Source organism: Moschus berezovskii, chromosome 25 (assembly GCF_049115385.1).
Source record: "Moschus berezovskii isolate FMDL1 chromosome 25, NW_MosBer_1.0, whole genome shotgun sequence".
Classification (NCBI taxonomy): domain Eukaryota; kingdom Metazoa; phylum Chordata; class Mammalia; order Artiodactyla; family Moschidae; genus Moschus; species Moschus berezovskii.
In genome coordinates, this window is record NC_142484.1 from 24,558,156 (window position 1) to 24,584,297 (window position 26,142).

At 36.4% G+C, this 26,142-nt stretch overlaps 1 protein-coding gene across 2 annotated transcripts in view; it reads left to right on the plus strand.

Annotated features, from left to right (window-relative positions):
* The window catches only part of PRMT3 (protein arginine methyltransferase 3), a 149,397-nt gene that overhangs the window by 113,856 nt on the left and 9,399 nt on the right, over window positions 1-26,142 (plus strand). For both annotated transcript variants that reach the window (XR_008684435.2, XM_055416040.2), the window contains exons 14-15: window positions 6,150-6,200; window positions 6,372-6,459. Coding sequence is in view for 1 of the 2 variants with exons in the window: in XM_055416040.2 (XP_055272015.2) it covers window positions 6,150-6,200; window positions 6,372-6,459 (139 nt within the window). In the remaining variant the exon portion in view is untranslated. The remainder of the gene's footprint in view (window positions 1-6,149; window positions 6,201-6,371; window positions 6,460-26,142) is intronic.

The following is a 26,142-nucleotide window of genomic DNA, read 5'->3' on the forward strand; positions in this document are numbered from 1 at the left end:
ATATATTTGACTGTTTATAGCATCCTTGCAGAAATAAAAACAGTGATCATAGTTCAACCAGTTTATATGATGTTTCAAGTTTAAGGATTTTATCCTCTTTTTTCCTAATCTCTATTTCAGTTATCAAGGATCACATATGTATTTAAAAAGAAAAAAAGCTCTTTCCCTAAAGTGGCATTCTAGGCATTGCTTGTATTAGAGGGTAAATACCATTTAGTTCTCTGATGAGTACATTATGTGCATGTGATTTGAAATCCCAGGTGAATTTTTTCCTAAATTCTCATGCTCGTGCTTAATGTTTGCCATGAAACTGATCTTAACACTACCCTTAAGCAAGCATCATTAGGAAGGTAGATCTGCATGAAGAGTTGGAGATCCTATAATGTCTTTCACAGGGAACTATGATATAGATATGTCTTATATTTTTCTTTCTTATTTTATTTATTTCTCTTTGGGTTTATAAACTATTTGTGTTTTGGTTATGCTAAACTACTCAGTATTTCTTTCACTGTATTTTTGGGTATCTGCAGGAGGCTTAGTTTCTTTTTTGATAATTAGATTTCATAGATAATTATATTTAGGGATTGAAAGACAATTCTAAAATGCCTTTATATTCTCAGATCTTTTTTATTTTTTAACTTTGTTATAAACTTTTGTATCAGTCTCTTGTGTTCATTAAGACCCATACTCCATGATTATAGTTCTGTAATGTTCTGTTATATTAACATTACCAGCCTGGTTTTTCTTTTCTTTTTTTTAACCAGAGTTAAATAGGCCATTTCTCTTCATATATTTTATATATTTCAGACTCTGGTCACATTTTCTGATAATGTTGTAAGAGCTGCTTTTCAGCCCAAATTTGTTGTTTCCATGAAAGGTTTTATTATGTCACTGAAGTTTTTCTTTCTTCACTTCCGTTTTTGGTAACAGAGTATACGACACATGTATAACTTCAAGAATAATTATGGAGTAACCCTCTCCCTCTAGAACCCACTTACTAAAATCCTCAGAAGTCTTCATAATATTTTCCTATATACATGGCATGCATGCTCAGTTGTTCAGTCATGTCCAACTCTTTGCAGCCTGACAGACTCCTCTGTCCATGGAATTATCTAGACAAGAATCGTGGTGTGAATTGCCATTTCCTACTCCAGGGGAATCTTCCCAACCCAGGGATTGAACCTGCATCTCCTGCACAGGCAGGCAGATTCTTTACCACTGAGCCACCTGGAAAGCCCATTCCCCTATATACACTGCTATGTATAAAGTAAGTAACTAATGAGAGCCTGCTGAATAGCAGAGGGAACCCTACTCAGCTCTGTGGAGACCTAAATGAGATGGAAATCCAAAAAGAGGGGATATGTGTATACATGTAACTGTTTCAGTTTGCTGTATGGCAGAAACAAATATAATATTGTAAAGCAACTGTTCTTCAATAAAAAATTAACACAAAGCAAAACAAATAAAATTTTTCATTTTTCAAAGATCTTATAATATATATACATATAGAGAGGGTTTCAATAATTTCTATTGCTGTTACTTTCCCATTTGCATCTTCTCTTCTCTACTTGCTACTTTAGGGACTTCCCTGGTGGCTCAGACAGTAAAGTGTCTGCCTACAATGTGGGAGACCCAGGTTCGATCCCTGGGTTGGGGAAAATCCTCTGGAGAAGGAAATGGCAACCCACTCCAGTACTCTTGGCCTGGAAAATCCCGTGGATGGAGGAGCCTGGTAGTCTACAGTCATGGGGTCGCAAAGAGTCGGGCACAACTGAGTGACTAAACTTTCACTTTTGCTATTCTCCTTGTTGGAAAATGTGTGTGCGTATTAGTCGTTCAGTCATATCCAACTCTTTGTGACCTGTGGACTGTAGCCCACCAGGTTCCTCTATCCATGGAATTCTCCAGGCAAGAATGCTGGAGTGGGTGGCCATTCCCTTCACCAGGGGATCTTCCTGACCCAGGGATCAAACCCAGGTCTCCTCCATTGCAAGCAGATTCTTTACCATCTCAGTCACCAGGGAAACCCTGGAAAATGTTATTTTTCTAGAATTACTAGCTGGGGAAAACTTGTCATTCTTTTTTTTTTTTTTTTAATTAATTCCTTTTACATGTTAGACACTTCCCTAGCCTTTGGGGTACAGAGAGGATTGATTTTTTTGAGAGTCACTAAGGGAAATAATCAGAGATAACAGGTGAATTGAATGCCTCTCCATGCAATACTATGGATTATTTAGCTCAAGCAAGCAAGTGAGCAAGTGAAAGTCGCTCAGTCGTGTCCGACTCTTTGCGACCCCAAGGACAATACAGTCCTTGGAATTCTCCAGGCCAGAATACTGGAGCGGGTAGCCTTTCCCTTCTCCAGGGGATCTTCCCAATCCAGGGATTGAACCCAGGTTTCCCACATTGCGGGCAAATTCTTTACCAGCTGAGCCACAAAGGAAGCTCAAGTCCTATTAAAAATAATTTATCACAGTTCTTCATATTTGTGAGAAATGGATAGATAAACATGAATATCAGTATTCCGAATCTATCCAAATCTATCTGTTACTTTCAATAGCTTGGTCAGATCTTTCCAGATAGTTATATATTCACATTTGTGTAACACAGAATCAGTTCAGTTCAGTCGCTCAGTCGTGTCCAACTCTTTGCGACCCCATGAATCACAGCACGCCAGGCCTCCCTGTCCATCACCAATTCCCAGAGTTCACTCAAACTCATGTCCATCAAGTCGGTGATGCCATCCAGCCATCTCATTCTCTGTCGTCCCCTTCTCCTCCTGCCCCCAATCCCTTCCAGCATCAGAGTCTTTTCCAGTGAGTCAACTCATCGCATGAGGTGGCCAAAGTATTGGAGTTTCAGCTTTAGCATCAGTCCCTCCAATGAACACCCAGGATTGATCTCCTTTAGAATGAACTGGTTGGATCTCCTTGCAGTCCATAAGTGCCCCAAATAAATACATATTATTCTTTTTACTTAATAGTATACCACAACTCTTTTTCCAAATCAGTAAATATTTATCTGTAGGTTTACTTTTGATGGCCAAATAGTATTCTATTATTTGTAAATTTTATGATTTATTAACTGATTACCTGTTGTTGAAAATTTGGGCTAAAATTGCCATAGTTAGATCTTTGCAAACATACTTAATAATTTCCTTAGAATAACTTTTTGAAAGTTTTGAATTACAGGATCAACCAGTATTACATTGTAAAAAATCTTAATTGAGTGTGTGAAAACAGAAAAGTGCACGTCATAAGTATAGTTTAATAAACTTACACAAAGTGATTTTTCCTTCATGTGTACATACCCAGCATTCAACTTAAGAAACAGAATATTACCAGAAACCCAGGAGCCCACCATGTAACCCCTTCCAGTTTCTATCCTTGTTGCAAGGATAACCCCTTTTCTGACTTGTAACACTGTGAATTAGGTTTGCTATTTTTGGATTTCTGTATATGAATTGAGTCATATCGTGTGTGCTATTTTGCATCTGATTTCTTTTTAATATGTATTAGTTATTTTCCCTAGAAAAGTTATTTTATTTTCCCAGCATGAATGCTGCTTTCTCCACTAACTGTGAATACTGTCATTTAAAAAACACAATCAAGGAAAATTGTATCTAGTTGTCTTAATTTACTTATTTTTTTTCTAAGTAGATGAAACAGGTTTTTTTAATATGTCTATTAATCATTTGTTTTTTCTTTTGTAAATCTCTTACTTTGTCTTGCTTCTTTTGATGCATTGCTGTCTTACTAATTTGTAGTAGCTTAATGTACAAAGAACAGTGACCCTTTGTTATATTTATGGCAAATATTCTCTGATCTCTTGCTTATCTTTTAGATTTGATACTAAAATTTAAATTTTTCTTATATTAAGTTTCTGCCTTGTGTATGATGCTTGAAGAACCTTCTTTATTTGCAGACTTCATAGACATTATTTATTGTTTAGATTTCATTCTTCTTCCTACCCTCCAGCCCCTGCACTGATCTTTTTGCTTATGTGTGCTTACGTTGAAAACCTCACCAGATGATGTTATAATTTTTGCCCTAAATAATCATAGGAATCAAAAGAAATTCAGAGGGGGAACATAGTGTTTTATAGTTACCCAACTATTTATCATTTCTGTTGTTTTCTTATTTTTGATATTTCAGGTTTCCTTCCAGTATTATAGCCTGTCAGCCAAAAGAACTTCCTTTAAAATGTCTTCTAAAAAGCCTGTTGGCAATGGATTCTTTAATTTTCCTTCACTTGGAAATATTTTTATCCTTCATTCTCTAAAGGATATTTTTTCTGGATATAGAATTTTAAAAGTGGTTTTTGTTTTTTTTCCCTGTTCCATCATATTTTTCTTTTCAGTCTGGACCTCCAGTCAGATGTCTGTTAGCTCTGGGCATTTTATTTCAGTCTCTTCCCCTTGTTTTTTAAAACTGGTTCGTTTCTGTTGGTTTCACTTCACATTCACTGACTTTTCCTTGTATCTTCTCCATTCTGCAATTCAGCCTAGGAAGTTTTTTGTTTCAGTTAATTGTGTTTTTCAGTTCTGAAATTCCCTTTAGGTTCTCTTTTTGTCATTTCTGTTTCTCCACTGAGAATTTCTCTTTTTTGATTTATTTCAGTGTGTTTCTGTTGTGGCTTTGCTATTAACTCATACCAACATAGTTATAGTTTCTGCTTTAAGTCTTTGTCTGATAGTCCAGCATCTGGGTCATCTCAGCACTGACATCTGTTGACTGTCTTTCCTCTTGACAGTTGGTTCCATTTTCCTGGACTTTGTAAGTTTAGTAGTATTGGATTGTATCCCAGATATTGTGGACTCTTTGCTGACTTATCATCGTCTAGACCGTATTGATGTTTGGTGTTAACAGGCAGTCAGTCCAGTTAAAGTCAAAACATAAGTTCTGTCAGCAGTGTCTCAGCAGACAGTGGTTCAAACCTCAATTCTGTTCTCTAAGAGTTTGCTGTTCTGTTTTGGGGTTCTCTCCTGCAGGAACACAGTTTAGGAATTGGTTTGAGACTTACATGGTTTTTTCTGTTCGACAGAATTATACATAGTATTTTGATTCTCTCTTGGTATCTGAAGCATAATGAACCTCACGGTTAAATACTGAATTTGGCTTGGGCCCAATCTGCATTAACCCTGTGGAATCAGTAAAACTCCACGTTTTTAACAAAAGCAGGAAAGTACACAAATTAGCTTTATATGACTTTTTGATAATCAGTTTCTAATTTTTAACATTTTATAAGCTTTATTTAATGCCAGTTTTAAAATGGGTTGAGTCAAGCCTGTCCCACTAATGAAAGAAAAAGGAATGGTATCATTTAAATTTTAAACAAAAAGAAATTAAAATTTATATTTGATTGAACATATTAATTTCTTCTAGCAGCCTTTTATACAATTACAGTGAACCTTAGAGTTACATCAGATTTCTTCTTTGAGTATATACCTAAAACATAAGTTTTATTTGAATGGTGTAATTTTTATTTTCAGAAATATATGATATTAAAAATTTCATTTATCTCATCACAAAAATAATCATACTACTTTCCTTTAAAATTGGATGAATTAAATCAGAAGAGATGAACTGGGTTTGTACAAAAGAGTATGTGTCAGTTATTTATTTCTGTGTAGCAAACCACTCCAAAGCTTAGTGCCTTGACATCAAAATCATATAGATTTATTTGTCTGTGTTTCTATAGTCTGGATTGTTCTGTTGGTCTAGTTCAATACTAATTCTGCTGGTCCCTCCTGGGCTGTCTCACACTGCTGTGGCTGTATGGAGACTTGACTCACATGGCAGCATCTCAGTGGGAATGTCTGGATGGGTAAGGGGCCCGATGAGCCTCACTCCATGTAGATTCTCACTTTTCAGTGGTCCAGAACTGTCATTTCTCTAATTGAACACAGATTGAGTATCTGATTAGCCTTGTTAGCCTTATTATCTTGTTTATATGGGGAAAAGCCAAGTTACATTACTTTATTTTTATTTATAACATCTTTTCTAGAGAAAATAGTGACCGGCCATTTGTTTAAGAGTGTCTAATCTTTGAAATGGTTTCTTACTTGCCGTGACTTAAAAGACCATGAAATCAATTGTTATATGATTTGTTTAATAATTATTTATATTGCTTCTTTTAAAAAAAAACAGGCAATTGCTGGCTACTTTGATATATATTTTGAGAAGAATTGCCACAACAAGGTAAGTATTTCATAACTAGGCAAGTATTTTATCTTTGTGACCTAAGGTATTTGGTCATAAGCATTTTGCTTTTGTAAGTAGTTGGAGCTTGTATTTGATGTAGTAAATTAATGTACCATGATATTAAAAATCTTGTACTTCATCAGACATTTTTGAACTCTGCCAATGCAGGTTGTGTTTTCTACGGGCCCACTGAGCACCAAAACACACTGGAAACAAACAATATTTCTATTGGAAAAGCCATTTTCAGTTAAAGCAGGTAAGAAAGAAAGGGGGGCAGGTGTCTTATTCATTCTGAAATAAACAGTATTCTTCCATTCTACAACCACTTTTTCTGTGCCCACTGTATTTGAAGCAATATAGCATACTAAAGTAAGTAGTTCTTAGAGTTTACCGTGTACATAAAGTTTAGGTGGCATATCATTTCATTAAAGTAAGTTAAAGAAAACTTTTATTTGAATCTAATGTCTGCCAGTTACAATGTATGTGCCATTATGTGGCTCTTATATTGAGTTCTACACAGTAATTCAGAAAATTTTTCATTAAGCATTAACTAGTATATACTAAGTTGAAGCTATAACTAAAAGAAAATATTTTAATTTCCCAAGTGACTAAACAGAAATATCACCAATAGAAGTAAAGTGTAAATTAAAAGAGAATGTCATTCAGTAGTTATTATATTCAAAATATATTTGTTTAGAATGCTCTCCACTGGGTCCACCTCCTCAGATCTTGCATAGTGTTTAAAGACTGATCCGATTCTGCATTCCTTTGTTTTACTTCTCATTGATTGTTCACTTACATGAGCACCTACACGAGCACCTATAGTTCTTATATATCTACACATTTAACACCAAAAATTAGAATTTTAATATGAAATCTTTTTTTTTTAACTGCTTGTTACATGTATGTCTTGTCCCATCTTCACTGAAAGCCTCTTGACTGTGGGAAAAGTGAATGTACACCAAACTTCAGTGCAGAGATACTCAGCATCAGGTTATTTGTGTGTCTCTTAAAAGCAACATTGAGCAAAGATTTGCAGAAGGATTCCTGAAATATATGATTTTGATTTATATGAAGTTTTAAAAAACATGTAAAACAACAGTCTATACACACACATAATAAATTAAGAAGCAACACTTAAGAATGATAACCACTGAATTCATCGAAGTGGTCACCTCTAGAGAAGGATAGAAATAAGATTGCAGAAAGGGGCTTTAGTACCATAAATCTGAACTCTTTCTTTGAAAAACTGAAGGAACTGGGCAGAATGTCAGGATTTGACAAAACTGAGCAAGTGGTCATTATATCATTCTCCATGTTTAAAATATTTCATAAAATTGTAATATAGTTTTGATTTCACTATTGAAGCATAAAGGAATTTAGTAGATGCAAATAAACACCATTAAAGTAAAGCAGCACTGTGTTGTCATTCTTGCACTTTGAGGTTGTAATGCTATGGAAATAAAACCTTGATGGTGTCCTTTTCTCTTTCTCTGGAAAGCTATAGCACAGCAAAACTGAAATGAAGCAAAGACATCTTCATTTATGTTTCTTTGCTTTTTTTTAACTCTGGTATTTGGATTAACTTTGGAAAAATTGAAAATACTGCTTTTTCCCTCACTGTAACCATTTGTTGTCTTACTACTAGAATTCTAAAGGCAATACTAATTCTTTCATGTTTTAATCTTGCGAGAGATTTAAGATAGCCTTTGAATTTGCAACACAATATTATTTATACCTGGTGAAATTTTGAAATCCGAACTATTCTTTACGCAGTAATCCTTCGAGTAATTGATTTCTCAGAATACTGTGAGGAAGGTATATGATTCTAATGTTGCCCTGTGGCACCATCTACATTCTGTATTTCTTTTATTGCCATTGTGTGTACTTACACCCGTCCCTGGGATTCTCCAGGCAAGAACACTGGAGTGGGTTGCCATTTCTTTCTCCAGTGTGTGAAAGTGAAAAGTGAAAGTGAAGTTGCTCAGTCGTGTCCGACCCTTAGCGACCCCACGGACTGCAGCCTACCAGGCTCCTCCATCCATGGGATTTTCTAGGCAAGAGTACTGGAGTGGCTTGCCATTGCCTTCTCCGAGTAAGTCCAATAGGCGCCCCTAAAAGAGTACAACCTGAGGAAAGTTTGTGAAAGCAAAATTTCAAAGAAAGGAAAAAATAGTCATTCTCAGTTACAAGAATTTCTTTTTTTTACTCTACTAATATTAGCCCCTGATGGTATTACTGATAAATAGAAGTCAGAAGCTGTGGGGCAGAGTTTTGGGATAGAAGCTAGTCAGAAAAAAGAGCTCTAGGGACCTCTGTGTCAATAGTGAACATGTTGATAATTGTATTAAAATAAAAATGGTCCGTACATCTAGAAGATGAAATTTCATTCAGTGCTAAAAAGAAATGAGCTATCAATCTGTGAAAAAACATGGAGGAATCTTAAACCCATATTACTGAGTGAAAGAAGCCAACCACTTTAAGAAATAACACCAGCTCTACACAGTCTCTTCCAGAAAATAGAAAAGAACTGATTTTATGAGGGCTGCTGCTGCTGCTAAGTCGCTTCAGTCATGTCCGACTCTGTGCGACCCCATTGACGGCAGCCCACCAGGCTCCACCATCCCTGGAATTCTCCAGGCACGAACACTGGAGTGGGTTGCCATTTCCTTCTCCATTTATGAGGGCAGTATTTCTTTAATATCAAAAATTAGACAAAGATAGTATGAGAAAATTAAACTATAGACCAGTGTCCCTCATGAATAAATCCTCAACAAAATAGTAGCAAATTGAATCCAATGATGTGTAAAGAGAAAATACACTGTGACCAAATGGGTTTTATTCCAAGAATTCAAAGCTGATTCAGTATTTTAAAATCATATAATGTAGTCCACCATGCTAGCAGTCTAAAGAAGAAAAGCTACATGATCATATCAGTGGATACAGAAAAAAAAAGTTTGATAAAATGTAATATCAGTTCATATAAATACAGCAAACTAGAAATAAAAGAGAGCTTTGTCATCCTGACAGAAGGCATCTATACAGTCTATAGCTAGCATCATGCTGAATAAAGAAAGACTAAATTTGAGATAAGGCAATGTTGTCTACTTGCACCACTCCTATACTGGTTTTTTTTTTTAGAATTTATTTTAATTGGAGGATAATTACTGTACAGTATTGTGATGGTTTTTTCCATATATCAGTATGAATCGGCCATAGGTAATACATGTGTTCCCTCCATCCTGAACCCCCTCCTACCTCCCTCCCTACCCTATCCCTCTAGGTTGTCACAGAGCACCAGTTTTGGGTGCCCTGCTTCATGCATCAAACTTGCACTGGTTATCTGTTTTACATATGACAGTGTATATGTTTGAATGCTGTTCTCTCACCTTCTCCTTTTCCCACTGAGTCCAAAAGTGTTCTTTACATCTGGGTCTCCTTTGCCACCCTTTAGTAGGATCATTGGTACCGTCTTTCTAGATTCCATATATATGCGTTAATATGCAGTATTTGTCTTTCTCTGACTTCACTCTGTATAATAGGGTCTAGGTTCATCCACCTTGTTAGAACTGACTCAAATGCCTTCCTTTTTATGGCTGAGTAATGTTCCATACCACAAATTCCTTATCCATTCGTCTGCCGATGGGCATCTAGGTTGCTTCCAGATCCTAGCTGTTGTAAATAGTGCTGCATTGAACGTTCAGGTACATGTGTCTTTTTCAGTTCTGGTTTCCTTAGAGTATATGCCCAGAAATGGGATTGCTGGGTCATATGGTAGTTTTATTCCTAGTTTTTTTTTTTTTGTTTTTTTTTGTTGTTGTTTTAATTTTATTTATTTATTTATTTATTTGCATTACAATAGTTTAATATGAACAATCAGAACTAATTAACAGTATAACAATATTTTACAACTGAAATAATTAAAATAAACTATAAAATTACTACATAAAACAGGTCTGATCTAGCTTATTTACTTTCTATAATCTCTTCAGTGCTGCAAAACCATTTATTTCTTTTTTTTTTCATGTTTTAATAAACACTTCGTCTTTTTGTATTGCTTTTTTTTTTATCACAATAATAGAAATATAACATCATATATCACTGTAAAACACATTTCCACATAAATGCTGATAAGCACAAAATATTTTTCATCATTTACATTTTAACTGTAATAATATATGGCAGAATTAAAGCTGCATCCATCATGTGTCTAACTCAACTTGCTGTAATGAATTTTTAAATGTAATGGTTTGTGTCGCAAAGTAAAATCGTACATGATGTCTAGTGACACAGTACGCTGGTGGATGGGTGGATTTGGAAAATAGAAATGCAACTTCATTTTTAATTAGATTTATAAACTTCACCACCTCCACCTCCAGCCAGCTTCCCAACCCTCCCTCCCACCACCATTATTTATTTATTTATTTATTTTTTTAAAATGAGGCTTTTAATTAATGTTTGACAGAGCTGATTCAGGTTGAATAGACTAAATTTCTTTAAACAAACTTACTTATACTCCAGAGTCCTTTAAAAACTTAATAGCATTTATACATTGAAGGTATTTGATTTTCTTGTAACTAGCACTTCAAATGCAACAAGCATTTGAAGCAACAAGCATTTGACCCAACAAGTAAAACTTTCTACAGTTCATAACTTTTATAAATAAAATAAATTAAATGTACAGTGAATAAGTTCTCTGAAATATTTCAATATTTCTGCAGGTTTAGTAACATCGTAAAATACATTTCAACTAAAATTCACAAATCTAAAAATCTGTTAGGCATTTTTAGGCGTTTTAAGTTGGAAATGAAGACCAATGTTACATCGTAATATGCCAATTACAAATAGTACTTCAAATAGCAAATACTACAGTTTGTCCCAAACTTTAAAAACTATTCATGAACTCAACACTGAACTATTGATGGCTATGAGAATTGTTTCCTAGCCTTTTTGAAAATTTCAACCCATTTACGTTTAAGGTAATTATTGATAAGTACGATCCCGTAGCCATTTTCTTTATTGCTTTGGGTTCAAGTTTATACACTCTTTCTGTGTATCCTGTCTATAGAAGATCCTTTAGCATTTGTTGGAGAGCTGGTTTGGTGATGCTGAATTCCCTCAGCTTTTGCTTGTCTGTAAAGCTTTTGATTTCTCCTTCATATTTGAATGAGATCCTTGCTGGGTATAGTAATCTGGGCTGTAGGGTATTTTCGTTCATCACTTTAAGTATGTCTTGCCACTCCCTTCTGGCCTGAAGAGTTTCTGTTGAAAGATCAGCTGTTATCCTTATGGGAATCCCCTTATGTGTTATTTGCTGCTTTTCCCTTGCTGCTTTTAATATTTGTTCTTTGTGTTTGATCTTTGTTAATTTGATTAATATGTGTCTTGGAGTATTTCGCCTTGGGTTTATCCTGTTGGGGACTCTCTGGGTTTCTTGGACTTGGGTGATTATTTCTTTCCCTATTTTAGGGAAGTTTTCAACTATTATCTCCTCAAGTATTCTCTCATGGTCTTTCTTTTTGTCTTCTTCTTCTGGGACTCCTATGATTCGAATGTTGGAGCGTTTAACATTGTCCCAGAGGTCTCTAATATTGTCCTCATTTCTTTTAATTCGTTTTTCTTTTTTCCTCTCTGTTTCATTTATTTCTACAATTTTATCTTCTAGTTCGCTAATCCTGTCTTCTGCCTCTGTTATTCTATTGTTTGTTCCCTCCAGAGTGTTTCTGATCTCATCTATTGCATTATTCATTGTATATTGACTCTTTTTTATTTCTTCTAAGTCCTTATTAAATCTTTCTTCCATCTTCTCAATCCTTTTCTCCAGGTTATTTATCTGTAACTCCATTTTGCTTTCAAGATTTTGAATCATTTTCACCATCAAAATTTGAAATTCTTTATCAGGTAGATTCCCTATATCTTCTTCTTTTGTTTGTGTTGGTGGGCAATTATCTTTTTCCTTTACTTGCTGGGTATTTCTCTGCCTCTTCACCTTGCTTATATTGCTTTGCTTGGGGTGGCCTTTCCCTCTTCTTGCAGTTTGTGGAGTTCTCTTTATTACGTAGTTTCTTTGCTGTGTGTGGGGTTGGACGGGTGACTTGTCCGGGTTCCCTGGTTAGGGAGGCATGTGTCGGTGTTCTGGCGGGTGGAGCTTGATTTTTTCTCTTTCCTTTAGAAGACAATGGCTGCTTTTCTGGGAGCCTGATGTCCTCTGCCAGTATTCAGAAGTTGTTTTGTGGACTTTACTCCGCATTCAAATGTTCTTTTGATGAATTTGTGGGGAAGAAAGTGGTCTCGCCGTCTTATCCCTCCGCCATCTTGTTCCTTCCTCCCCAGAACACTGGATTCTTAGATTCCACTTGATCGTGGAGTACCTCTTCCCAGCTGCTCCAGCAAGGCGCAGCCGCTGTACCTTACCTCGGACGAGGGGTATCTCCTCAAGGCCGCCCCTCCTGCTTTGAATGTGGATCAGCTCCTCTCGGCCCTCCGGTGCCCAAGCAGCCACCGCCTCCTGGACGTGGTACAGCTCCTCTCGGCCACCGCCCTAACCCTGGGTGCGGGGCAGCTCCTCTCAGCCACGATTCTGCACGTGGTCGGTTGCGCCAGGAGCCGGGCGTCTCTCGCGTCTGCGCCGCCGGGAGCCGGGCGTCTCTCGCGTCTGCGCCGCCGGGAGCCGGGCGTCTCTCGCGTCTGCGCCGCCGGGAGCCGGGCGTCTCTCGCGTCTGCGCCGCCGGGAGCCGGGCGTCTCTCGCGTCTATTCCTAGTTTTTAAAGGAATCTTCCTGCTGTTCTCCATAGTGGTTGTATCAGTTTGCATTCCCATCAACAGTGTAACAAGGTTCCCTTTTCTCCACACCCTCTCCAGCATTTGTTATTTGTAGACTTTTTGATGATGGACATTCTGACTGGTGTGAGATGATACCTCATTGTGGTTTTGGTTTGCATTTCTCTAATAATAAGTGATGTTGAGTATCTTTTCATTTTTTTATTAGCCTAAACAAAAATTAGACAAAGATGGTACAAGAAAATTAAACTACAGACCAATGTCCCTCACGAATAAATCCTCAACAAAATAGTAGCAAGTTGAATCCAGTGATGTGTAAAAAGAAAATACACTGTGACCACAGTGTATATGTCTGCACTCCTGCACTCTTAAACTGGAAGTCTTAGCCAGTGCAATAAGAAATGAAAAAGAATTAAAAACCATTGGGAAGGAAGAAATAAAGCTGTTATTATTTATAAATAATGTATACATAGAAAATTCTAGGAAATCTACCAAAAAAAAAAAAAATACAGAGCTAGTAAGTGAATTTAGCAAGAGAGAAATTAACGTGATTCTAAAATTTATATACAAATGACCTAGACTATTGTAGCCAAACAATTTTAAGAACCATATACTTCTTACACTATGTAAATTCTAAACTTAAAAATTATATTAACACAAGCAGTATAGTATTGACATATAAAAGATGGATATATAGATTAATACACTGATAGAAAATCCAGAAATAACCTCATTTTTGTATAGTCAATTGTTTTCAAAGGGCCAGTATAAATTTAATTGGAAAAGGATAGTCTTCTCAGAAAATTATGTTAGAACAACGGAATATTCATAAAGGAAAAAAATGACTCTTCTTCTCTGACACCAGATATATAAAAACTGACTTTAAATGGATAATAGGGCTTCCCTGGTGGCTCAGAGGTTAAAGCGTCTGCCTCCAATGCGGGAGACCCAGGTTCGATCCCTGGGTCGGGAAGATCCCCTGGAGAAGGAAACGGTAACCCACTCCAGTATTCTTGCCTGGAGAATCCCATGGATGGAGAAGCCTGGCAGGCTACAGTCCACGGGGTCGCAAAGCGTCGGACACGACTGAGCCACGGAACGGAACGGAAGACCTAGATAGAAAAGCTTAAAGCTGTGAAATTTCTAGATGATAACATAAGAGAGCATCTTAATACTTGAGGTAGGTGAAAGTTTGCAAAAATGAAATATTAAGTAAAACTCATTAAACTGCAGTTTTACATGTTATAGTTTTATTATACGTAAACTACACCTTCATACAGTTAAGGTGAGGGTGGGATGATCTGAGAGAATAGCACTGAAACACGTATATTATCATATGTGAAATAGATCGCCAGTCCAGTTTCGATGCATGAGACAGGGTGCTCAGGGCTGGTGCACTGGGATGACCCTGAGGGATGGGATGGGGAGGAAGGTGGGAAGGGGCTTCAGAATAGGGAACACATGTGCACTCATGGCTGATTCATGTCAATGTATGGCAAAACCCACAACAGTATTGTAAAGTAATTAGCCTCCAATTAAAATAATTAAAATAAAAAAAAAAAACCCTCACTGGACCATCAGGATATCCAGAATAAAATCCATATTCTTTACCATGACCCTTTACAGTCTGATCATTTTTCATCGTTTCCAGCCCTGACCTGTCAGAACCCCACAGAAGCCCATCATATGCTCCAGCTGTATTGCTCATTTTTTAGCTAGTTTTCCTATCTTTTCTTCCTCATTGCCTTTATCTGAGATACTTTTCTACCTAGGAAACTACTTTGACCTCTTTCACTTGATGATTACACTTTTCCCTTTATAACCCAGCTTATATCTGTACGTCTTTCCTCATTCTCCATAGAAAGTTAACTGTTCTGTTATTTTTTCTCCCAGATCAATTCATACATACATCTATGTTATAACATACCAGTGTGCTCTGATAAGGGGTTCTCATAGATGAGTTATTTGCCCCTCTAACTTCTTTTTTATCTGGTGCAGTATTTGGCATGTTATAAACACCCTCCTGAATGAATGAATAAGTAATATGCATTGTCATTGAAAAATAACTTCCTTTCCTCACTGTGGGTGACACATGCCAAGGGCATTTATCTAACTGCTGTATTTGGTTGCCCCATTTTGTCAACTCTGATATTCTCCAAAATTATGGCGTGACTGAGGAGGGTATTGTTGAGTCGAAAAATAGCTTGAATCAAAAACTACTTTTTGACTCAATATGGTGTACAATTTTTAGATAAAATTAAATAAAGCCAGGAGTCTTTTCATGACAATTTGCTGTGTGCGTAAAGTTTATTTTACTGTCCAGATAGTAATGTGACAAGATTTTTTTAACAAAATATTATGAACATACCTATACAGTTATTCCACCCAGCTTGTGTGTGTATGTGTACATGTTAATATTTTGAATAATGATAAGTTTTTTTGTGGTAATGGTAAATCTACCATTAGGCTTCTCTGGCAGCTCAGTGGTAAAGAATCCACCTCACAGTGCAGAAGACACAGGTTTGATCTGTGTGTAGGGAAGATCCCTTGGAAAAGAAAATGACAACCCACTCCAGTATTCTTGCCTGGGAAATCCCATGGACAGTGGAGCCTGTCAGGCTGTAGTCTGTGGGGTCACAAAGAGTTGAACACAACTTATCTACTAAACAACAACGAAATCTACCACTGGGGGCAGACAGGATATTTGGAAAGCAAAGAAAAAGACGGTGTGAATAGGAAATTTCTGACTAGGAATTTTACATTTGACCAAAAGCACAAGGTAACTATAAGATGATGAACCTAATGTGTTTTTGCTTTGGTTTGGGATTTTGTTTGTTGTTGTTATTGTTATTTTCACAACATAGTTCTAACAATAGTTTCCAGAGAAATACTATACAGCATTTGAGCACTTCCAGCATTGTGGGAGTTAGAGACCAGCCTCCCAGAATGAATACATTTAAAGGATTTAAAGGTCACTTTTACAGTTTAAATTCAGGGTGGTTTTTTTTTCCCTTTTTTCTTTAAAAAATAATGTACAATTTTATTGTACAAACTTATGTGACAGTATTTATTTTAAAGATCCAGATTTTTTTCTTGTGGTTTGGCTTTGAAAAATATTAAAATCATAACATTTAGTTCTCTTTATATGTTATTAGTAAGCTTTTATGTGATGGAGAATCCCTTTTTTTTTTTTTTTCATTTTTTTAACTCTAAGCTTTGGTAGTGATAATACTGATTTTTATTTATCCCCCTTGTGGGGAATGAAATTTTATTGCTTTGGAGGAAACTAATTTGAAAAAACCACTAGGACAGAATTGAAATGAAATCAATTTTGTTCTTGATTGAACTGCAGTGCTGCTTTGTGATATACTAATAGCCGTCTGCTGATGATAAAAACAAGGTGATACAGCTCAACTGCATAGAGACTGTCCTTTGCAGCTCTCACCAGTTTACACACTTACCAACATCAGTCATTTTATATCTGTTTGACACTGATTAATTACTCCTGTCTCTATTACATTATAGCCGTTACCTTGGCCCTTTAGCCAGGCTTGAACAATTGAAGTGGGTGCAGCAGTGAGAACTGTATATTTATCACTGTGACCCTTCATGCTGTATAATTAACTTAAATAAGTATTATTTTGCATCTCCATTTTGAAATTAAGGTTACAAAATAACTATTACAGAAATAGTTATTTAGCTTGTATTTTGTTTTAAAACATGAAAATTACAATATCAGCTTATAAGACAGTGCTAAGACTTTTTAATTACTCAAATATTTTATTTAATATTGATGCTGAAAATTTTTTCTTCTGTGAAAATTTAACAAAATTACCTGCTACTTGTGCGTCTTGAGCTGTATTTTATTTATTTTTTTTTGTAATTAATTTATTTTTTATTGGAGGCAAATTATTTTACAATATTATATTGGTTGGTTTTGCCATACATTGACATGAATTTGCCCTGGGTTTACATAAGTTCCCCCTCCTGAACCCCCCTCCCACCTCCCTCCTCCCTTTATCCTCCCTCTGGGTCATCCCCGCATGCCCGCCCCGAGCATCCTATAACATGCATTGACCCTGAACTAGTGATTCATGTCACATATGACAACATACGTGTTTCAATGACATTCTCCCAAATCATCCCACCCTCACCCTCTCCCACAGAGTCCCAAAGACTGATCTATACATCTGTGTCTCTTTTGCTGTCTCGCATACAGGGTTATCATTTGCATCTTTCTAAATTCCATATATATGCGTTAGTTTGCTGTATTGGTGTTTTTCTTTCTGGCTTACTTCACTCTGTATAATAGGCTCCAGTTTCATCCACCTCATTAGAACTGATTCAAATGTATTCTTTTTAATGGCTGAATAATACTCCATTGTGTATATGTGCCAAAGCTTTCTTATCCATTCATCTGCAGATGGACATTTAGGTTGCTTCCATGTCCTGGCTATTATAAACAGTGCTGCAATGAACATTGGAGTACATGTATCTCTTTCAATTCTGGTTTCCTCGGTGTGTATGCCCAGGAGTGCGATTGCTGGATCATATGGCAGTTCTATTTCCAGTTTTTTGAGGAATCTCCACACTGTTCTCCATAGTGGCTGTACTAGTTTGCATTCCCACCAACAGTGTAAGAGGGTTCCTTTCTCTCCACATCCTCTCCAGCATTTATTGCATGTAGACTTTTGGATAGCAGCCATTCTGACAGGTGTGAAATGGTATCTCATTGTGGTTTTGATTTGCATCTCTCTGATTATGAGGGATGTTGAGCATTTTTTCGTGTGTTTGTTAGCCATCTGTATGTCTTCTTTGGAGAAATGTCTGTTTAGTTCTTTGTCCCATTTTTTGATTGGGTCATTTATTTTTCTGGAATTGAGCTGCAGGAGCTGCTTGTATAATTTGGAGATTAATCCTTTATCAGTTGCTTCATTTGCTATTATTTTCTCCCATTCTGAAGGCTGTCTTTTCACCTTGCTTATAGTTTCCTTTGCTGTCCAGAAGCTTTTGATTTTAATTAGGTCCCATTTGTTTATTTTTTCTTTTATTTCCAATATTCTGGGAGGTGGGTCATGGAGGATCCTGCTGTGATTTATGTTGGAGAGTGTTTTGCCTACATTCTCCTCTAGGAGTTTTATAGTTTCTGGTCTTACATTTAGCTCTCTAATCCATTTTGAGTTTATTTTTGTGTATGGTGTTAGGAAGTGTTCTAGTTTCATTCTTTTACAAGTGGCTGACCAGTTTTCCCAGCACCACTTGTTAAAGAGACTGTCTTTTCTCCATTTTATATTCTTGCCTCCTTTGTCAAAGAGGAGGTGTCCATAGGTGCATGGATTTATCTCTGGGCTTTCTATTTTGTTCCATTGATCTATATTTCTGTCTTTATGCCAGTACCATACTGTCTTGATGACTGTGGCTTTGTAGTAGAGCCTGAAGTCCGGCAGGTTAATTCCCCCAGTTCCATTCTTCTTCCTCAAGATTGCTTTGGCTATTCGAGGTTTTTTGTATTTCCATACAAATTGTGAGATTATTTGTTCTAGTTCTGTGAAAAAGATCATTGGTAGCTTGATAGGGATTGCATTGAATGTATAAATTACTTTGGGTAGTATACTCATTTTTACAATATTTATTCTTCCAATCCATGAGCATGGTATATTTCTCCATCTATTAGTGTCCTCTTTGATTGCTTTCAGTAGTATTTTATAGTTTTCTATGTACAAGTCTTTTGTTTCGTTAGGTAGATATATTCCTAAGTATTTAATTCTTTTCGTTGCAACAGTGAATGGAATAGTTTCCTTAATGTCTCTTTCTATTTTCTCATTATTAGTGTATAGGAATGCAAGGGATTTCTGTGTGTTGATTTTATATCCTGCAACGTTACTGTAATCATTGATTAGCTCTAGTAGTTTTCTGGTAGAGTCTCTAGGGTTTTCTGTGTAGAGGATCATGTCATCAGTGAACAGTGAAAGTTTTACTTCTTCTTTTCCAATTTGTATTCCTTTTATGTCTTTTTCTGCCCTGATTGCTGTGGCCAAAACTTCCAGAACTATGTTGAATAGTAGTGGTGAGAGTGGGCACCCTTGTTTTGTTCCTGACTTTAGGGGAAATGCTTTCAGTTTTTCACCATGGAGGATAATGTTTGCTGTGGGTTTGTCATATATAGCTTTTATTATGTTGAGGTATGTCCCTTCTATTCCCACTTTCTGGAGAGTTTTTATCATAAATGGATGTTGAATTTTGTCAAAGGCTTTCTCTGCATCTATTGAGATAATCATATGATTTTTATTTTTCAGTTTGTTAATGTGGTGTATTACGTTGATTGATTTGCGGATATTGAAGAATCCTTGCATTCCTGGGATAAAGCCCACTTGGTCATGATGTATGATCTTCTTAATATGTTGTTGGATTCTGATTGCTAGAATTTTGTTAAGGATTTTTGCATCTATGTTCATCAGTGATATTGGCCTGTAGTTTTCTTTTTTTGTGGGGTCTTTACCAGGTTTGGGGATTAGGGTGATGGTGGCCTCATAGAATGAGTTTGGAAGTTTCCCTTCCTCAGCAATTTTCTGGAAGAGTTTGAGTAGAATAGGTGTTAGCTCTTCTCTAAATTTTTGGTAGAATTCAGCTGTGAAGCCGTCTGGACCTGGGCTTTTGTTTGCTGGAAGATTCCTCATTACAGCCTCTAGTTCCGTGCTTGTGATGGGTCTGTTCAGATTTTCTATTTCTTCCTGGTTCAGTTTTGGAAAGTTGTACTTTTCTAGGAATTTGTCCATTTCTTCCAGGTTATTCATTTTATTGCCATATAATTGCTGATAGTATTCTCTAATAATCCTTTGTATTTCTGTGTTGTCAGTTGTGATCTCTCCATTTTCATTTCTAATTTTATTGATTTGGTTCTTCTCCCTTTGTTTCTTGATAAGTCTGGCTAGCGGTTTGTCAATTTTATTTACCTTCTCAAAGAACCAGCTTTTGGCTTTGTTGATTTTTGCTATGGTCTCTTTTGTTTCTTTTGCATTTATCTCTGCCCTAATTTTTACAATTTCTTTCCTTCTACTGACCCTGGGGTTCTTCATTTCTTCCTTTTCTAGTTGCTTTAGATGTAGAGTTAGGTTATTTAGTTGACTTTTTTCTTGTTTCTTGAGTTGTGCCTGTATTGCTATGAACTTCCCCCTTAGCACTGCTTTTACAGTGTCCCAGAGGTTTTGGGTTGTTGTGTTTTCATTTTCATTCATTTCTATGCATATTTTGATTTCTCTTTTGATTTCTTCTATGATTTGTTCATTATTCAGCAGCGTGTTGTTCAGCCTCCATATGTTGGCATTTTTAATAGTTTTTCTCTTGTAATTGAGATCTAATCTTACTGCATTATGGTCAGAAAAGATGCATGGAATGATTTCAACTTTTTTGAATTTTCCAAGGCTGGATTTATGGCCCAGGATGTGATCTATCCTGGAAAAGGTTCTGTGTGCGCTTGAGAAAAAGGTGAAATTCATTGTTTTGGGGTGAAATGTCCTGTAGATATCTGTTAGGTCTAACTGGTCTATTGTATCATTTAAAGTTTGTGTTTCCTTGTTAATTTTCTGTTTAGTTGATCTATCCATAGATGTAAGTGGGGTATTAAAATCTCCCACTATTATTGCATTATTGTAAATTTCCCCTTTCATACTTGTTAGTAATTGTCTTACATATTGCGGTGCTCCTATGTTGGGTGCATAAATATTTATAATTGTTATATCTTCATCTTGGATTGATCCTTTGATCATTATGTAGTTTCCTTCTTTGTCTCTTTTCACAGCCTTTGTTTTAAAGTCTATTTTATCTGATATGAGTATTGCTACTCCTGCTTTCTTTTGGTCTCTATTTGCATGGAATATCTTTTTCCAGCCCTTCACTTTCAGTCTGTGTGTGTCCCTCGTTTTGAGGTGGGTCTCTTGCAGACAACATATATGGGGTTAGGGTTAGGGTTACAAAATAACTATTACAGAAATAGTTATTTAGCTTGTATTTTGTTTTAAAACATGAAAATTACAATATCAGCTTATAAGACAGTGCTAAGACTTTTTAATTACTCAAATATTTTATTTAATATTGATGCTGAAAATTTCTTCTTCTGTGAAAATTTAACAAAATTATCTGCTACTTGTGCATCTTGAGCTGTATTTTAAATTAAGGGATACATAAACCTCTTAAATACATTCTTCTTTTTTAACATATTTTTTAAACTCGAAATGCAGTATTTGATAACCTGCTTTATAGGCGCCAGGGAACATTTCCGTTTTGACCCTACACTGAGGATCCAATAGGACTAAACAAGCCAACTTAACATTTTTAACACGTCTAAAGCCCCTTAAGGAGCAACTACCCTTAGGGCACATCACCAAAAATTCACTGAGTTAAGTAAAATGCTCAAAGAATCTTTTTAGATGGTGGTTGATTAAACATTTGAAATAATAGCATCACTACTGATAATCACCAAAATGCAAATCAGAGCAGTCAGATACTGGTTGTTGTCTGTTACCGGTTTCTTCCATTCTTTTTCTATTGTTGCTTGGATTCTAATAACAGCCAAATTTTGGTGAAGATGGCTGGAAGGTAAAAATGGAACACATTTTATGCCTTTTTAAAGTTTCTTGCTTTATGCACCTGTGTCTCTTTTGATGACTCTGTGGGAGAGGGCGAGGGAGGGACGATTTGGGAGAATGGCATTGAAACATGTATATTATCATATGTGCAACGAATCACCAGTCCAGGTTCGACACATGATACAGGATGCTCGGGGCTGGTGCACGGGGATAACGCAAGAGGGAGGATAAGGGGAGGAGGGAGGTGGGAGGGGGGTTCAGGAAGGGGAACTCATGTACACCCGGGGCTGATTCATGTCAATGTATGGCAAAGCCAACCAATATAATATTGTAAAATAATTAGCCTCCAATTAGAAAAAAAAGAAAAAAAAGTATCTTGCTTTATAGAATTTGTTTCATTTTTGTATAAACAAATCATCAACCTTTTCTTTTTGGTTTCTAACTTTTTTTCCATACTAAGAAATATTGTGTTACTATTTTTATGCATTTCTATTGATTGCTTTCTTTCCTCAGTGATGTGCAATGCCCCAATTACAATGTACTGAATCTCTATAATGAATCTTTATTCCGTTTATCTATGAATTTATTCCTAAGCCATCACATTTTTAAAAACACTTTATTCTATATTTACATACAGTAAAAATTCATGCATTTTATTTATACAGTTTAATAAATTTTGGCAAATGTATATTCCACTCCAGTTCAGTCGCTCAGTCGTGCCTGACTCTTTGCGACCCCATGAACCACAGCACGCCAGGCCTCCCTATCCATCACCAACTTCCAGAGTTCACCCAAACCCAAGTCTGTCGATTCGGTGATGCCATCCAGCCATCTCATCCTCTGTCGTCCCCTTCTCCTCCTGCCCTCAATCTTTCCCAGCATCAGGGTCTTTTCAAATGAGTCAGCTCTCCTCATCAGGTGGCCAAAGTATTGGAGTTTCAGCTTCAACATCAGTCCTTCCAATGAACACCCAGGACTGATCTCCTTTAGGATGGACTGGTTGAATCTCCTTGCAGTCCAAGGAACTCTCAAGAGCCTTCTCCAACACCACAGTTCAAAAGCATGAATTCTTCTGTGCTCAGCTTTCTTTATAGTCCAACTCTCACATCCATACATGACCACTGGAAAAACCATAGCCTTGACTAGACGGACCTTTGTTGGCAAAGTAATGTCTCTGTTTTTTAATGTGCTGTCTAGGTTGGTCATAATTTTCCTTCCAAGGAGTAAGCGTCTTTTAATTTCATGGCTGTAGTCACCATCTGCAGTGATTTTGGAGCCCAGAAAAATAGTCAGCCACAGTTTCCTCTGTTTCCCCATCTATTTGCCGTGAAGTGATAGGACCAGATGCCATGATCTTAGTTTTTTGAATGTTGAGTTTCAACCCAACTTTTTCACTCTCCTCTTTCACTTTCATCAAGAGGCTTTTTAGTTCCTCTTCACTTTCTGCCATAAGGATGGTGTCATCTGCATATCTGAGGTTATTGATATTTCTCCCAGCAGTCTTGATTCCAGCTTGTGCTTCCTCCAGCCCAGCATCTCATGATATACTCTGCATATAAGTTAAATAAGCAGGGTGACAGTATACAGCCTTGACATACTACTTTTCCTATTTGGAACCAGTCTGTTGTTCCATGTCCAGTTCTAACTGTTGCTTCCTGACCCGCATATAAGTTTCTCCAGAGGCAGGTCAGGTGGTCTGGTATTCCCATCTCTTTTGCCCTAAAAAGTTTCCTTCTTGATCCCTTGTGCAGTTAGTCATTCCCATCTTGTTTTCAGTCTGGACAACCATTGATCTGCTTTCTGTCACTACGTATTATATTACTATTAATAATACTAAGGCATTAGTATTCTTTTAGAATTTTATATCAAAGTTATACAGAACATACTCCAGCTTCTTTGCTTTTTGCATATTTTAAAGTGCATCTGTGAATCAGTAATTGCAGCAGCAGTGTTCCTTTGTATGGACTTACTGTAATGTACATATGCTTTCACTTGCTGATAGGCTTTTGGATTGTTTTCAGTTAGGGACCATTATGGATAAAATTAATATGAACATTCTGGTAAAAGTTTTTGTGTGAGCATAAGTTTTCATTTCTCCTAAGCAGATACCTAGGAGTGGAATTATATGATGCTAAGAGTCCCTTGGACTGTAAGGAGATCCAACCAGTCCATTCTAAAGGAGATCAATTCTGGGTGTTCATTGGAAGGACTGATGCTAAAGCTGAAACTCCAATACTTTGGCCACCTCATGCGACGAGTTGACTCACTGGAAAAGAGTCTGATGCTAGGAGGGATTGGGGTGGGAGGAGATGGGGACGACAGAGAATGAGATGGCTGTATGGCATCACCGACTCGATGGACATGAGTTTGAGTGAACTCTGGGAGTTGGTAATGGACAGGGAGGCCTGGCATACTGTGATTCATGGGGTCGCAAAGAGTTGGACATGACTGAGCAACTGAACTGAACTGAACTGATGATAAATAAATAATTTCATAAGAAGCTGGCAAACTTTTTCACAATGACTATACTATTCAAGGTTCCTACACTGTTGTGGGTTTGTTTGCTCCACATCTTTGTTGACACTTATATAAAAGGGCAGTCATTTTAATATGTTTTAATATGTCATTGTATAATAAGTGTATGTAGTGACAGCTGTGTTTTTAATTTGCATTTACCTCATGACTAATGTGGAGAAGGAAATGGCAACCCACTCCAGTGTTCTTGCTTGGAGAATCCCAGGGACGGGGGAGCCTGGTGGGCTGCCATCTATGGGGTCACACAGAGTCGGACACGACTGAAGTGACTTAGCAGCAGCAGCATGACTAATGAGGTTGAGCATCTTTTCATATGTTCATTGGTCATTTGCATGTCTTCTTTGGTGAGGTTTCTTTTAAGATATTTTGCTCAATTTTTGGTTGGGTTGTCATCTTACTGGGGTTATAAGAATTTTTAAAAATTTTTTATTTATTTATTTTTAGAATTTTAATTGGAGGCTAATTACTTTCCAATATTGTATTGGTTTGCCACACATTGACATGAATCTGTCCCGGTGTACATGTGTTCCCCGTTTTGAATCCCCCTCCCTATAAGAATCTTAATAAGGTACAAGTTGTTTGTCAGATACATGCATTGCTGATATTTCTATCTCAATCCTAGTTTGTCCTTTCATTTTCTTAAGGTCTTTTGAACTTTCTGCTATTGTGGCCTAAGTTAAGAAATTTTTGCTACTCTAACATCACAGCTTTTCCTATACAGTTCTTCTAAAAGCTTTATACTTTTGCCTGTACATTTAGGATTATAAACTATTTCATGTTGATTTTAAAAGTAATATTCATCTTTTTCCAAATTTATATTAGGTTGTTTCATCATTTCTTGAAAAGACTTTTCTTCTCCCGTTTAATTACCTTGGCTCTTTTGTCAGCAATTAATTAACCATGTATGCATGTCTGTTTCTGAACTTTGTTTCCTTGATCTCTGTGTCTTTTACGCCAGTAGGACACTGTAAGATGATATAAATCCTCTTGCTTTATTCTTTTCTCTCACTATTCTGGACTCTTTAAATTTGCATATGCGTTTTAAAGTCTACTTAAATTCTGCCCAAATAAAGCAGTCCTGCTGGGATTTTGATTGAGACCGTGTTGAATCTGTAGATTACTTTGGGGAGAATTGACATCTTAAAACAGTTTTGAGTGTCATCCACAAACAAAATGTCTCATTTACTTACATCATCTTTAGCCGTGTTTCATAATTTGATATAACTAAATGATGCATATATGTTGTTACATTTATCTCAAGAATTATATGCTTTTTCAATGCTATTATAAATGCTATTGTTTTTTATTTGTTTCTAATTCTTCATTGCTCGTGTATAGAAATGCAGTTAATTTTTTATATTGATCTTATGTCATGAGATTGCTAAACCTGAGAGTTTTAGTTTAGTAGCTGTTTTCCTTTTTTTTTTTTTTTTTTACATAGTGCTTAAGAATTTTCTATGTGTAAGACCATATGGTCTGCAATAAAGTCCATTTCACCATTTTTCCCCCTAATCTATATTTTTTTTCTTCCTCTGCATCTTAATGCCCCGACTAGGACATCCAGTAGAATACTAATTAGATTCAGTCAGAATGAATATCCTTACTTCAGTCCCAGTCTTAGGAAGAAACCATTCAGTTTTTCACAGTTAATAATGATGTAATCTATAATTTCTCATTGATTTTCTTATTCAGGTTAAAGAAGTTTCCTTCTATTCCTAGCTTGCTGAAAGTTGTTAGAAATTAACTTTGTCAGAGGCTTTATCTATGTTTGTGTGATGCAATCATGTTTTTTCTCTTTTGTTAAAAGAATTTTTAAATCTTTGTTCATGAGGGATATATATCCCTGTAGTTTTCTTCAAATAACTTTATCTAATTTTGGTATAAGGGTAATGCTGCCCTCAAAAGATGAATTGGGGAGTATTCCTTCTTCTGTTTTTTATACATTTGTTATTATTTTTCCTTAAACATTGGATAGAATTCCCCCAGTGAAGACATTTGTGTCTGTCTTTCTTTTCTAATATAAGCATTTAAAGTTAACA